The following is a 13,249-nucleotide window of genomic DNA, read 5'->3' on the forward strand; positions in this document are numbered from 1 at the left end:
AGTAATTAGCGTTGTGTTTAGTTTTCATTAAGTGCATGTTTTAGAGTTAGTTAGTTTGTAATTATGTGTTAGGTTAGTTATTTACCTGGAGAAGATATCAGATTGTATATCTCGAAACGTAGTGTTACTAATTTTTTGTATCACTGAACTGGCAAATGCCCGGAAAAATCCTATTTCTATCATTTCCTGATGAGAGTGTATTACTACAACTGCTTTGTACTGCTAATCAAGTGCCATTCCCTTTGCCATTTCTTCCTGTAACTCAATCCAGGTTGTTTTTTTTGACAAAGGGCTGTTTATTTTTTTCAGATTTCAAAAAGTCATATTACACATGTATTAATTCTTATTTTTCATTAATAATTCTATAGAATGACTCAATATTTTGCAAAATAGCTGTCACTTATGCTTTTTGGCATTAATAATAACACAAGGATTTCTTACATGAAATGTCCATAACAAATTATTGCAAAAATACAGACAGAACTTTGGAAAGACTTACCATGTTAAAAAGACAGAAGTAAAATTCATAAAAACTTTATAGTGAAAAGTAATAATTTATTTACCATCACAGCACAAATACATTTACCAGTATTGTATGTACAGAAGAGCTACTGCTGCACCACAGATTCAAGTCATAAAATTATGAGACTTCATTTCTCCATTATTAAGACACAATAATTGATAGTTATAAGCGTGTATGCTTAAATTAAAAACATAACTTAGCAAACCATAATGAATAAACAGTTAACAATCACAGAAAATTAAAACAAACAATCAAACTTGATAAAAAAATAGAATAAATGGCCATATTTGGTAGTAAAGTGAATGTTACATGTCTAATCAATAGACTCTCTGGAAGCTAAGGTATTGACTGATTGTTCTGATGTAATGGAGTTATTGTCTGAGATAACTTCGGCACACTCAGTACACACTACAGATGATGATTCCTCTGATATCGAAACTGCATAACAACGATTTTCTGAGAGAAAGCTAAAGTCATCCATCACCAGTTCATGTTGAACACTTTCAATTGTCATCATAAAGTTGTCCCAATCTGCATCCGAAAGAAAATAAAACGGATGTTTATGCATGTTTAAGATTGCTCTGTTGTTGTAGAATCTGTATTTCGGACGGTCCAATTTAACAAATGAAAGACAGTTACACGAATCAGCTTCCATGTTAGCATAATAGTTCCAATCTAAAATTTTCACTCCCGCCCACCAAAACCCCATATCGCCCTTGGCAAAATTGAACATATTTCCTCTATTCACTTGTTCTTTTACAGATAAACTGTCACTAATGACTCTACCTAAGAACCAAAAACCGTACACTAGCAGAGGAACAAACTTCTCCTGGAACCTCTGAGGAGTATTCAAAAATATTACTTTCTTAACAAGTGATGGCTTGAGCTTGTATCCTGCTCTCTCTGCCAGAAGGGCTACAAGAGGCATAAATCTTGGTAAAGATAGGAATCCAACATTATTTTCAAATGATGCTATATTAGGTACTTCTTTTGCTTTCATTAATTCTGTACGCAGTTTATGAGCAGCTTTCATGCCAATACTCCCATGGCACAGCATCACAACAAACTCCTCTTTGGTTAGCCTTCTGAGTTTTTGTTTGTATAATGTGTAAATATGGAGCAGATTAACAAACCTCTTCTCTCCATTTGATTGTTGGCTGTCTGGTTCCTGTGTTTGAGTGATTTGTGCTCTGCAATACAAATAGGTAAGATTAATAAAAAGTTCAATTTTAATGTTCTCAAAAAAGTTTATCTAGTAAATTTACAAAGTATTAAAATTCAATTTGGCAATATTCATTGATACAAAAATTAAAATTCATAAGTACAATCAGTCACTTATAATAAATTCAAGTTCCATTTTGAATGTTGTTCTTTTATTTTCTTTTGATACATTTTCTTTGAATTATAAATACATTTTTTATTTATATGCTTAAAAAAGTAGATTTGACAATTTGCTCACACGGGACTTTCTGCATGATCTAAATTTTATGGAAAATTGTACAGTATTTGTATACATATATATATATTATATATATTACGTTTTGTAAATGGTATGAAATATATATTTCATACCATTTACAAAACGTAATAGTCCCTAATACAGGAAGTATGGTTATAACATTTTACAATGAATACTTCCACATTAAAAAAAGAACATAATGATCACCAGTATTAATTTTCCACTTTAATTGTATTATTTTGCAATGGCCTTACTTAGTTCTTAGAAAATAAAGTAACCCTTGTTCATATTTTAAAATGTATAGAATAGTGTCACATTTATTAAATATTAGCAGTTACCTGCGGCATCGCCCGTGATTTCGTAGGTTTTGCACTTGTATGGGCACTTCTGATTCGAGTGAATTACATTTCCAATGCCAATTTTGAGTTTGCCTTCTTCCAACGATCAAGAAAATATGTTAAAAAGTGTATACTTATGGTCATTGTAATTTACTCTGATCTTGGTATTTTTGGTCCATAGCAGATGTTTTTTTAGATTCTCTTTTCTGATCAAGAAAATATATATACATACACAGCTCTGAGAACTACTTTTCGAATTTGGAACTCTGCGGTTAGGAAAACGTCTTTGGTATTCTATAGCAGCAGCAGTTGCGCTTCCGTCACACACGCATAAGATAAATACCATGTCGGCATATTTTTCTTTTGTAAATAACAAAGGCATTGCAGTCGTAATAGTATGCTACAATTTTAAATTGTTATAATGTTATAAACAAATATTCAGTTATTTTTATTGTATTGCACTGCACTCTTTGGAACTGTCACAGACCAGGTAACAAATAATATCCATTTCTCACAACATTACATTGTTCAGATGATTTGTGATACCAACTTACCAAATCATAATTTAACTTGTTTGAAGGTTAAGTGACAAAAGATGCATAGGTACATGTTGTAACTGTTTGGATAGTCTTGAACAGCAGTAGTGCTATTAGGTTTTAAATTTTAAATTTGTAGTTTATTTCAAACTTAATTTAATTTACCCTTAGAGTTTGTTATTTAATTGCGGAATTAACTGAACGTTTATTCCATTACAAAATGTGTATTTCTTGCACAGTAAAGTGTTGGTAGTAAAATTTGATTTAAAAAACTATTATTTCATTGTAATTGCCTTAATACTGTACATAATTTTCTTCAGTATTACATTTTCTACAAGTTTCTCTGTAAAAATGTACGTTTTTATTACCTATTTAACAAATTAATTGTACGTTATACATAAAAAATAGTTTTTTAAATACTCTTTTTTGTGTTTTACAAAGTACATCTTAAACAATAAGAGAGATACAGTTATGGAACAAACTTTACTAAGTTTACCATGTCAAAAACCATTAGAAAACACTGTATTCGTCTCTAAATCCCTCTTCCCAAACTCCCAGCAAATGATCATTTACCATTGGGTGCTAAATTGTGGGTGAAATCTTTTGTTGGCTGTTACTCAGTAACAAAGCATTTCCGGACCTATGTTTTTATGAACTTTTTTCATAGTACAATAAGTTTAGAAAGTGCCAGTAACACTACCCGAATCACCCTGTATAAGAGAAACTTTATAATATTTTTAGCTTGCTCATGAAATGGAGGGTAGGATTCTCCCCATGGGTTACCACGAGCCTAACTTAAATCTTGTAGACACTACAGTAGAGACCAAGAAAGAGTGCAGTTGGCAACAACTGATATAATGAACAGGTCTGCATGACGTTGTCACACAAAACGCCAACTGCCGCCCCCAGGACCACACGTGTAGCATCTGACACAAACAGTTTTTACAGTTTTGTACTGGACATACTAACACCAATTTGGTGTCATGGGGAAGGTCTTCGGATCAACCCATCAAAAACAAATGTGATAACCTATACCAGGGGAAAAAATTCCAGCTTGCATAACCTGTCCTGGAAGGAATCAGAATAAAACAATCAAAGGAAGTCAAATATCTGGGTATAGTCCTGGATAAGGGGCTGACTTGGAACTTACATATCGAGAACATAATATCTAAAGCGACAATGGCCGTTGGGGTCTGTAAGAGACTCTTCGGATTTAAATGGGGATTGAAACCCAAAATGATTTACTGGATTTATGAAACTATAATAAAACCGATGGTTACACATGCTGCTTTAGTGTGGTGGCTTAAAGTAGTACAAACAACATCTACTAAGAGACTACAGAGTCTTCAAAGGCTAGCTTGTGTAAGCATTACAGGAGCGATGAGCTCCTGCCCAACTCTGGCAATTGAAGTGGTCCTGGGATACAATCCTCTGGGGTAGGAGGTGATGAGGACAGCCACTCTAAGTGCAATGAAGCTTCTTGGAACAAAGGTAATAAATACTACCTCCTCAGGTCATATGAAGATAACACAGGAATTCCTGAGGCTGAAATGCTAACCAATGTGCCAGGAGCAATTTTTAAGAAATACTCCTTTGAAAAGCTTGTCTCTATTGATGGAAGGAAAAAATGGATTAAAAAGGAGGCCTACCCTACAAAAGGCGTCCTGAAGTTTTACACAGATGATTCAGGCCTTGACTCTAGGGCGGGATTCGGAATATACGGACCAGGAGTTTAACCTAGAAGTGCCCCTGGGAAAATATGCCACGGTTTACCAAGCGGAAGTCATGACAATAGAATCATGTGCCAGAAGACTCACACATATGAGGACAAAAGGAGCAAAATACTTGATACTATCTAATAGTCAGGCTGCATTAAAGGCACTTGATACCTGTTCATTTGACTCAAAAGCAGTCCGGTAATACAAGAATGCTCTGGCAGAGCTGGCTACGAATAACACTTGGTTGGGTGCCGGGCCATGAGGGCATTTATGGAAATGAAAAAGCGACATCCTCGCCAAAAAGAGAGCGGAGTCCATAATGGTCGGGCCTGAGCCAGGTTGCGGGATAGCTTTCTCTAACAGCAAAGCTCTTGTAAAGATTGGGAAAAGAGGATAAGAAACTTTAATTCCCAAGAGTCTCAGGATTAAGACAATCTAAAATGTTTATCTCTCCTTATGCTAAAGGGTGGGCATCTCTCCTAGATCAGAGAAAGGAGGATATAAGAATGATATTTAGGATGTTGACAGGACATGGTCCGCTAAGGAAACATCTTATGAGGGTGTGTCTTAATCAGACTAACGAATGTAGACTCTGCAGAGAAGAGGAGGAATCAGCTGAGCATATTTCAGTCTGATATAAACAAGCTATTTGGATCTCTTACTGCAGATAAATTAGTTATAAAAAGTAATTTCATTCTAGAGTAGACTTTTCCTGGGAGTATTGCACTGTATAGTAGCTGTATAAAAAAATTGTATTAAAGATGCTTGTTTTTCAGAATCCCGCATGTGCTGTGTCAGGCACATGGGATCATGTATCAAATAAAAATAAATAAATAATATTTGCTTAAATTGTCCTGCCATATCAAAAAATTGGAAAAGATTCCTTCCTGAGGGCATATCTCCTCAGCCCCAAGGACATCAGAGAACAGGAGCCCTAAAATCTGATTGGCTTCTGTAAAAGTCTCAGATTCTGAGGACACAAATAAAAGTAAGGAGGCGCAAAGATCCTTTTTACGACTAAGCGCGGAGACAAACCGCCTTTTCCCCTCAGGATAAAAAAAACACCAATTTGCTTTGAATCTTATCAGTATAAAAGTAAAAGCTCTACACAGTATAAAGCTAAAAAAGAGAATTTAATACAATGAAGATTTACTATTTTAAATTTGTATTACTTTCATAGCTTAATAATGTTATTTATTACAGTCTAACCAATACATAATACAACCAATAACATTATTTAGACCTATATTATACATTATTTTTATTAGTAAACATTGTTTTCTTAAAACTAATCTGCCACACTGTGTTGATGAAATTGTAAGAAATGATTCAAAATTACAGTAATATAATAGAATTTTGTAGTCCTGAAAGGACCTTTGTGCCTCCCTTACTTAAGATTTTGGCCATCAGAATCTGAGGCTTTTACAGAAGCCTATAAGATTTGAGGGCTCCTGATCTGATATTCTTAGAAGATAAGTCCCTAATAATCTTTTCCTGATTTTGCATATGGCAGGACAGTTTACCCAATATGTTCCGCTGATTCTTCTACTTCTCTGCAGAGTCTGCATTCAACAGTTTGGCTTAGAACCACCTTCATCATGTTTCCTAAGAGGACGATGTCTCTTCAGCTTCTTAAATACAAGTCGTATATACTCCTTACTTTGTTCAAGGAGTAGCCTACTAACCATCCTTTTGCATTAGGAGAGATAAACATTTTTAATTGCCTAAAGTCATAAGGCCTTTTTCCAGGTTTCAAATCTAATTCTCTTTTCCCAATCATTTACTAGAGCTTTGCTGTAGTAACAGCTGTTTAGTAACGCTCATTGTGGAAAACAGCTGTTTGATTGACGAATATTGCTTGTGCAATAAAAACATAACCTAACCTCCTCCATTACAGTTTTACTGATATTGAAGTTTGAGAAATGTCTTTTAATGTTGAACAAAAGTGAAGTGTTGTGTGTGGGCTATTGCTTTTGGCTACACAACAGAAACGATTAGACAATTTCTGATTGGCTACCCAGGAGTTGAACCACCTAGCAATCCAACAATAACTAAGTGGAAAAATCATTTGTTAGAAACTGGAAGTGTCGTAAAAAAGTACTCTAGAGGATCAAATGGGGAAAGATAAGTACTAGTATGCGCATCAATACTCCACTCTCCAGGTAAACCGAAATGACTAAGGAAGGTTGAACTTGAAACTGGTGTTTCAAAGTCTTCAGTACAGAGAAGAATTAAGAAAAACAAAATTAAATTTTACAAAATTCATCTTGTCCATAAACTTCTTCAAGATGACCCAGACAGAAGAGTGGAATTTTGTTCTCGTATCATTGAGTTTCATGATTTAGATCCTAATTGGCATACTCAAATTGTTTTTTCAGACGAGTCCACTTTCTAATGCAATTGTGCTGTAAATAGGCATAATTTTAATCATTACAACACCATTACCACACATTCTTGAATAGACTCTACTCAAATCAAAATGAATTACTGTTTAAGCAGCTGTCAGTAATGGGATGCAATATTATATTTCAGACAGTACAATCAATAACTAGGAATAGGTATGAACAGGTTTTAAATGAACAAGTCTTGCTTCATTTTACATTTCCAGAAATGGATCAAGTAATCTTCCAACAAGATGGTGTTCCTCCTTATTTCGCAAATCCTATCAAGCGATTACTAAATGACAACCTTTATGACTGTTGGATTGGTCGTGGAAGTGATTTTTTTAGATTGGTCACCCCAATCCCCCGATTTAACTGTGTGAGATTTCTTTCTATGGGGTTACTTAAAGGAACAAGTTTATACTCGTAGCTTCAATAATGATGAGCAATTAAAACAATAAATTAAAGAGGAACTTCTTCGGATACCGCAGAATTTCTTTGAAAGAGCTCATCAGTGTGTCGCTGTGGATGGATTACAGTTCGAATAATTGTGGTCTGTTATTGAAGGTTTTTTAATAGGCTATGTTCTAATTTTCTGATTGAAATGATTTATTTCTCTACAATATGACAATAAATAATTTTTCAAATTAAAAATATTGTTTTTTTTACTGCTTTTAAAGTATAGTTTTTCAAAATGTCACCATTTTGTTCCAACAATTGCTTGAGAGCTGAATTTTTCACAGATTATTTTAAAAACCTATTTAATGAATTGTGTAGAGTTTGAAATTATTAGGTGCACAAATGGACAAGTAATATAAAATCAAACATTTAAACTTCTTCGTGGGGCACCCGGTATATGAAAGATACTTGTATTTTCTAACCATTAAATAAGGATTATTAGTGTTTATATTTTATCGTTCGTGTAATTGTTTACTTTAGTCACTTCACAATATTTTTTGTTTTTTCAAAAGGAAAATATTTAAAAATAAAATAAAATAAAAACAGATAAAAATTAAATTTTAATCTTGTGAAAAAACTAGTAGTTGAACGGGCTAACATTAATGCCTCCGGCCATCAGTGGCACAGGCTCCAGCAGCATCTTTCCCCGCGTTGAGACAAACAAAACATATCCCTTGAGATAGTATTGATCACAAAAATATAAAATTTCAAAAGGCTGATCACTAATGTTCAAAAGACTGATCACTAACGTTCAAAAGGCTGATCACTGATGTTACCTAAACATTACAACCACACCTAACCATGCTAAACCCATCTAAAACAACAAAACTACTGTGCATTCTCAGCTAAAGGATAATGGCCACATTTGGTGCACAAAGAAAAGGAATGTAAAATTCCATGTACAACTCAAAACTACACAAGAGAACGTCAAAGTAACACAATCAAATAACTTGATAGAGTAATTACATATTGTATGTTTGTAAAACACTGTTCAAGAATATTACTATCACACATACACAACGCAACTTGAATACAAAATGGCTAATGGCAATGACAAAGCACAAAGAACAACATCTTTGTTTGAAATATACAATGCAGAAAAATCTGACCAATTACGAAACGGGAAAAAATAATTTGTTAATAAGATGTGTATTGGCAAACAAGATTGGGAGCACGGAAGAAAAACTAAATTAACCTTTATTTTAAGAAATTTATAAAAGTGGGTTCAGATTGTTTAAGCTGACGTGGCTAATGTAAACATTACCATTGTTTGTTTTCTTTATAATTTACATTACATCTAAATTAATATAAAAGTTTTCGATTCCATATTCTTCACAACAGACTAGTATAAGTAATAATTCCTTTATAGTCATTTATCTCAACATGTAAATAAGCTACTCAGGCTATAATATGCAATTTATATTTTGTAATATGTAGTTAATTAATTTAAGACAGCTCTAACATTATATTTGAGCGCAACAGCTAATTTTTTTAAGTACTCTGCACCTTCTGTGATTACAGCAGCTCCAAGGTCACCTACCAAACAGGCGGCTCCCTTAACTGCACTTTCTAGTAGTCCCTACCAGTGGCATAGCAAAGGGGGGGCATCGGGGGCAGGCACCCGACCTAAAATATACTAGGAGGAGACTTTAACATTGACATTTTAAAGAGTACTGATAATGATACAATAATGTTCATTAACAATCTAAAATCATTCAATCTGTACTGTGTATCAAACTACCAACTAGAAATAAAAAGTGTATAGACAACATAACCACTGATTAAAATAAGTATTTGTACAGCGGTTGCATATGGAAGGTGAGAATTTCAGATCACTCTATATTTCACCTTGAATTTACTGTTCTGGGTACTGTTCCTCAATCTAAAAATATTTCATATAGAAAACTAAGTGATGAAACTTTGAATAGGTTTGTAGACACAAGCTCTTCATTGAATTGGCATTTGTTGTATGACATGGAGGATGTAAATAGTGCATAGGAAGATTTTGTAAATAGGCTGTCAATTTGTATTAAATCATAGCTGCCCAAAGAAAACTAAAAACGTTCAAGAATGAAAACAAAACAAGCATAATTCTCTCTGGTTTGATGATAGCTTAAGAAAGTTGAGGAATACATTCATTCTGGTACAAGATCTGTTAAAAATACCAAACTATAAAAATAACATGTTTCTAAAAAACTGCTAAATAGCTAATAGAAAATTGTATTGATATAAAATTAAAGAAGCGAAGGTCATATACGATGTAAGCATAATACAAAATACAAATCTTCGGCTGCTTGGCATGTAATTAAATTAGAGGCAGGTAACTACTATAAACGAGTAAATCCGATTCCACCCATTACAGCTGAAGAATTTAATTACCATTATACAAGTATTGGGGAAAAAGTAGTTCGTAGTGCTAGGACATTAAATAATAGCAATTTAAGTCATATGTCCTTCCTGAGGAAAGTTGAAAGGCCTTCAGAAAATGTTCACTTGAAGTGTGTTAGTGAGTTTGTGGTTCTTAATGTTATAAGATCCTTAAAGTATTGCTAAGAGTGAGGATGTTTTTGGTTTTAGTAACAGAGTGATTAAACACATTGCTAATTGTATTGTTAGACCCTTAACATTTTTAATTAATCTTTCTTTTCGCTGTTCTACTTTCCCAAACTGCTTAAAAAATTCCCAGAATATAACACTTTTTAAAAAAGGTAATAGATCCAATATAGATAATTATCGAACAATATGTTTAGTTTCAGTGTTTTCCAAAATAATAGAGACGTGTTAAAAACCAAGTTTTAAACTTTTTGGATAAACATAATATTTTAAGTAATAGTCAGTTTGGATTCCACCCTGGTCGATCCACACCAGAAGCTTTGAATGAAGTTGTAACTAGTATTTTGAGAAATGGGAGTATGCCAATATGACTTGTGGACCTAAGCAAGGCCTTTGATAGTATTTCCCATCACACTTTTCTCAGTACGCTCAAATTTTATGGTACTGTATTATCGATGAACCATTGCAATTTTTGGAAACTTATCTTTGTAGCAGAATGCACAGAGTCTCGGTTGCTGGTACAGAGTCCACATTTCGAGAGGTCCTTGCTGGGGTTCCACAGGGATCTGTTCTGGGTCCACTTTATTTATTATATATATTAATGATCTGCCTTTCAGTGTTCCATGTAAGACCACTCTTTATGCCGATGACACTTCATTTATAGTTACTTGTGAATTACTTAATGAGCTAAAAACACATAGTGATGAGGTAATAGAGGTTGCTTATTCTTGGTTTTATTGTAATAATATAGAAGTCAATACTGATAAAACAGAATCAATTTGCTTCACATTAAACAGTTGAAAATAAAGGAAAATTGTTCTAAACCAGTTAAGCTGCTTGGAGTGGTTTTTGACCAGAAGCTTTCTTGGAAGGCTCACATGAACACAGTAATTTCAAAACTGTCTAGGGCCTGTTTTCTACTTAGAAAATTAAAATCTTGTGTTGGTGTAGATATGATGCTTATCTCCTACTTTAGTGAATTTCACTCTCACTTGCTATATGCTGCAATGCTCTGGGGAAATATTAAGGGTGCTAGCCAGGTTTTCACATGGCAAAGAAAGGCAGTGAGAATTTTGGCAAATTCAGCTTATCAGGATGATTTTAAGCAATGTTTATTATTTTAATATAATGACAGTTCCTTCCATTTTTATATTTCAAAATGTAATACGTATAAAGAAAAATCAAAATGAATTTGTTTGTTTTAATGAGGTCCATGACTATTATACTTAAAGGGCACAGGATATTATTATACCTTCTTCCAGGCTACAGAAGACTATAGCTAGTCATAGACATTTGCAAATTAAGTGTTATAACAAACTACCACTTAAGAGTTCAGAAGTTTAGAACTTCAACCATATGCATGTAAATTGTCACGTTGGCTTATAAGTAAGGCCTTTTATTCACTTGAAGAATTTGCAACTAATATTAATCTACCTTAGAATAGGTGGATGTGTGGCAGTTTCTCATTCTCTGAAGATGGCTTTTCTGTTTGGGCTGATCTGAATCTACTACTAGTATTGTTTCCATGTTTTATCTAAGCACTTCAATGTGTCTGGCCTTTGGGCAGTGTGGACTTTACCTTAGTCTTACACTTGATCATGTTTAAGCTCATTATATTATTATGTATTTTAAATAATGTATAGTAGGCCTATGTATTTTTTGTATAGTGTAATGTGTTTTTGTTTTATTTCTTGACGTTGTCTATAACAATGTAAAATTGACAAATGACAATAAATAAAAATAGAATATTTAATTGAGATAGACCTGTGAAAATTTGGTAAAATAATACTAACAATTTATATTTATTAGTAAACAAAGTTCAAAACTGACTTTTACCATAGAAACACATGTCGTTATATAAAACATTTTAGTGTGTATTATTATTTTGTTTGAATATTATATGAATGTCTATGCAGTGATACTGGCTATAGTACATTTTACATAAAATGCATACATCAGTACTAATTTTATTGATATTAGTCAATAAATGGTTGTTTACTGCATGAAAATGTTGAGAGCCTAAATAAAGGCTCTTGGCGCTTAACGCCCGAACTTGTCCAAGCCTATATATAGGCTCTTAGCCTTTCAGTACAACCTACCTAGCTTGAGCCAAAATAAAGGCTCTTGGCGTTTTTTGACTTACCAGGTTGAGCCTATATATAGGCTCTTTGTGCTAAAAGGATTAAACAATTTGGTGAAAATTAACAACTTTTTAGAATTATTGATGTTAGGTGGTCATGGGACTTTTATAGCAGGGCATAAGAACACAGAGATACAAAAATTCTCAGAAAATAGTTACAACCTCAGAGCTTGAGGCACAAAACCTTGTTATGACCAAGGATTTTTTATATTTTCTATTAAGGCTACCACTGTTCTAATTTTAGTACTAATGTGAGAGAGTCAGGTAAAAAACGCGTTGACCTTTAATTTCACATAAAAGAGTCCTGAACTATAAATATTAGATAATGGGCTACTTACGGTTTTCCATACTTTTTCTTTCCCATTATTGTTTACTAAGCCGTAAAAGTCAACAGTTATTAGCATGAAGAAATATGTTAGTTAGTATCTTTCTCTTCTTGGTTTGAAAATTAAGTTTGTTGTAACATGAAAATGAAAGTAAGGTTGTAGATTCAATTTATGGGCGATGATGACATGCAACGTTTTGAAGTTTATAGAGTCGGAAAGTAAAACAATTTCAAACTCTCAACCATGAATGAAAGACTACGATCAGTTGATTATGTCCATAGAGTTACCATACTATTACATCGTATAAGCCAGCTGTTTTGGGTGTATCCTGGAAACAACTTTAGAAAAAGAGCAGTAGACGGATAAAACATGATCTTATATATTAACTTGTTCTCAAATTACGTTCGTTAATTTTATATAACTAATACTGTAGTGTTTTGTGCAAATTTTGTATTAATTGAAAGCTCTTACACTTTGGTTGGATGTGCCTTTTATGGATTTGAAATACCTAAAACTAATCTTTGAACTTTTGTATAGATGAAGAAAAAATGTTTGCGAGTAGAATTGTATAAGGTAGGTTTATTCCATTTATGCAATATTGTTACATATACAAACAATAAACAACAGGAACGTTTTTTGGATTCTATTCGCTCATGATTTGAATGTATTGGGGCAAGGGCAAGGTCACATTAGAATCCCAGGCCGCGCTGCTCGTGTTTTAACGTCACAGTAAGGACGGGCATTGGCCGTCTGGATACACGGTGATACTTGTCAATATCAGTATAACCGGTGAAGGTAGTCATCCTATCTCATGGG

The 13,249-nt window shown here is 33.5% G+C and overlaps 1 protein-coding gene across 1 annotated transcript; it reads right to left on the reverse strand.

Moving 5' to 3' along the window:
* Positions 1-534: 534 nt before the first annotated feature.
* Positions 535-12,706, reverse strand: LOC124359130. Its single transcript, XM_046811610.1, has 2 exons — positions 12,446-12,706; positions 535-1,713 (listed from the first exon to the last, which is right to left on the reverse strand). Exons 1-2 carry the CDS (start codon positions 12,469-12,471, stop codon positions 837-839), a joined length of 903 nt encoding a protein of 300 aa, XP_046667566.1. The 5' UTR covers positions 12,472-12,706; the 3' UTR covers positions 535-836.
* Positions 12,707-13,249: the final 543 nt, after the last annotated feature.

The sequence above is a fragment of the Homalodisca vitripennis genome, chromosome 4 (assembly GCF_021130785.1).
Source record: "Homalodisca vitripennis isolate AUS2020 chromosome 4, UT_GWSS_2.1, whole genome shotgun sequence".
NCBI lineage: Eukaryota > Metazoa > Arthropoda > Insecta > Hemiptera > Cicadellidae > Homalodisca > Homalodisca vitripennis.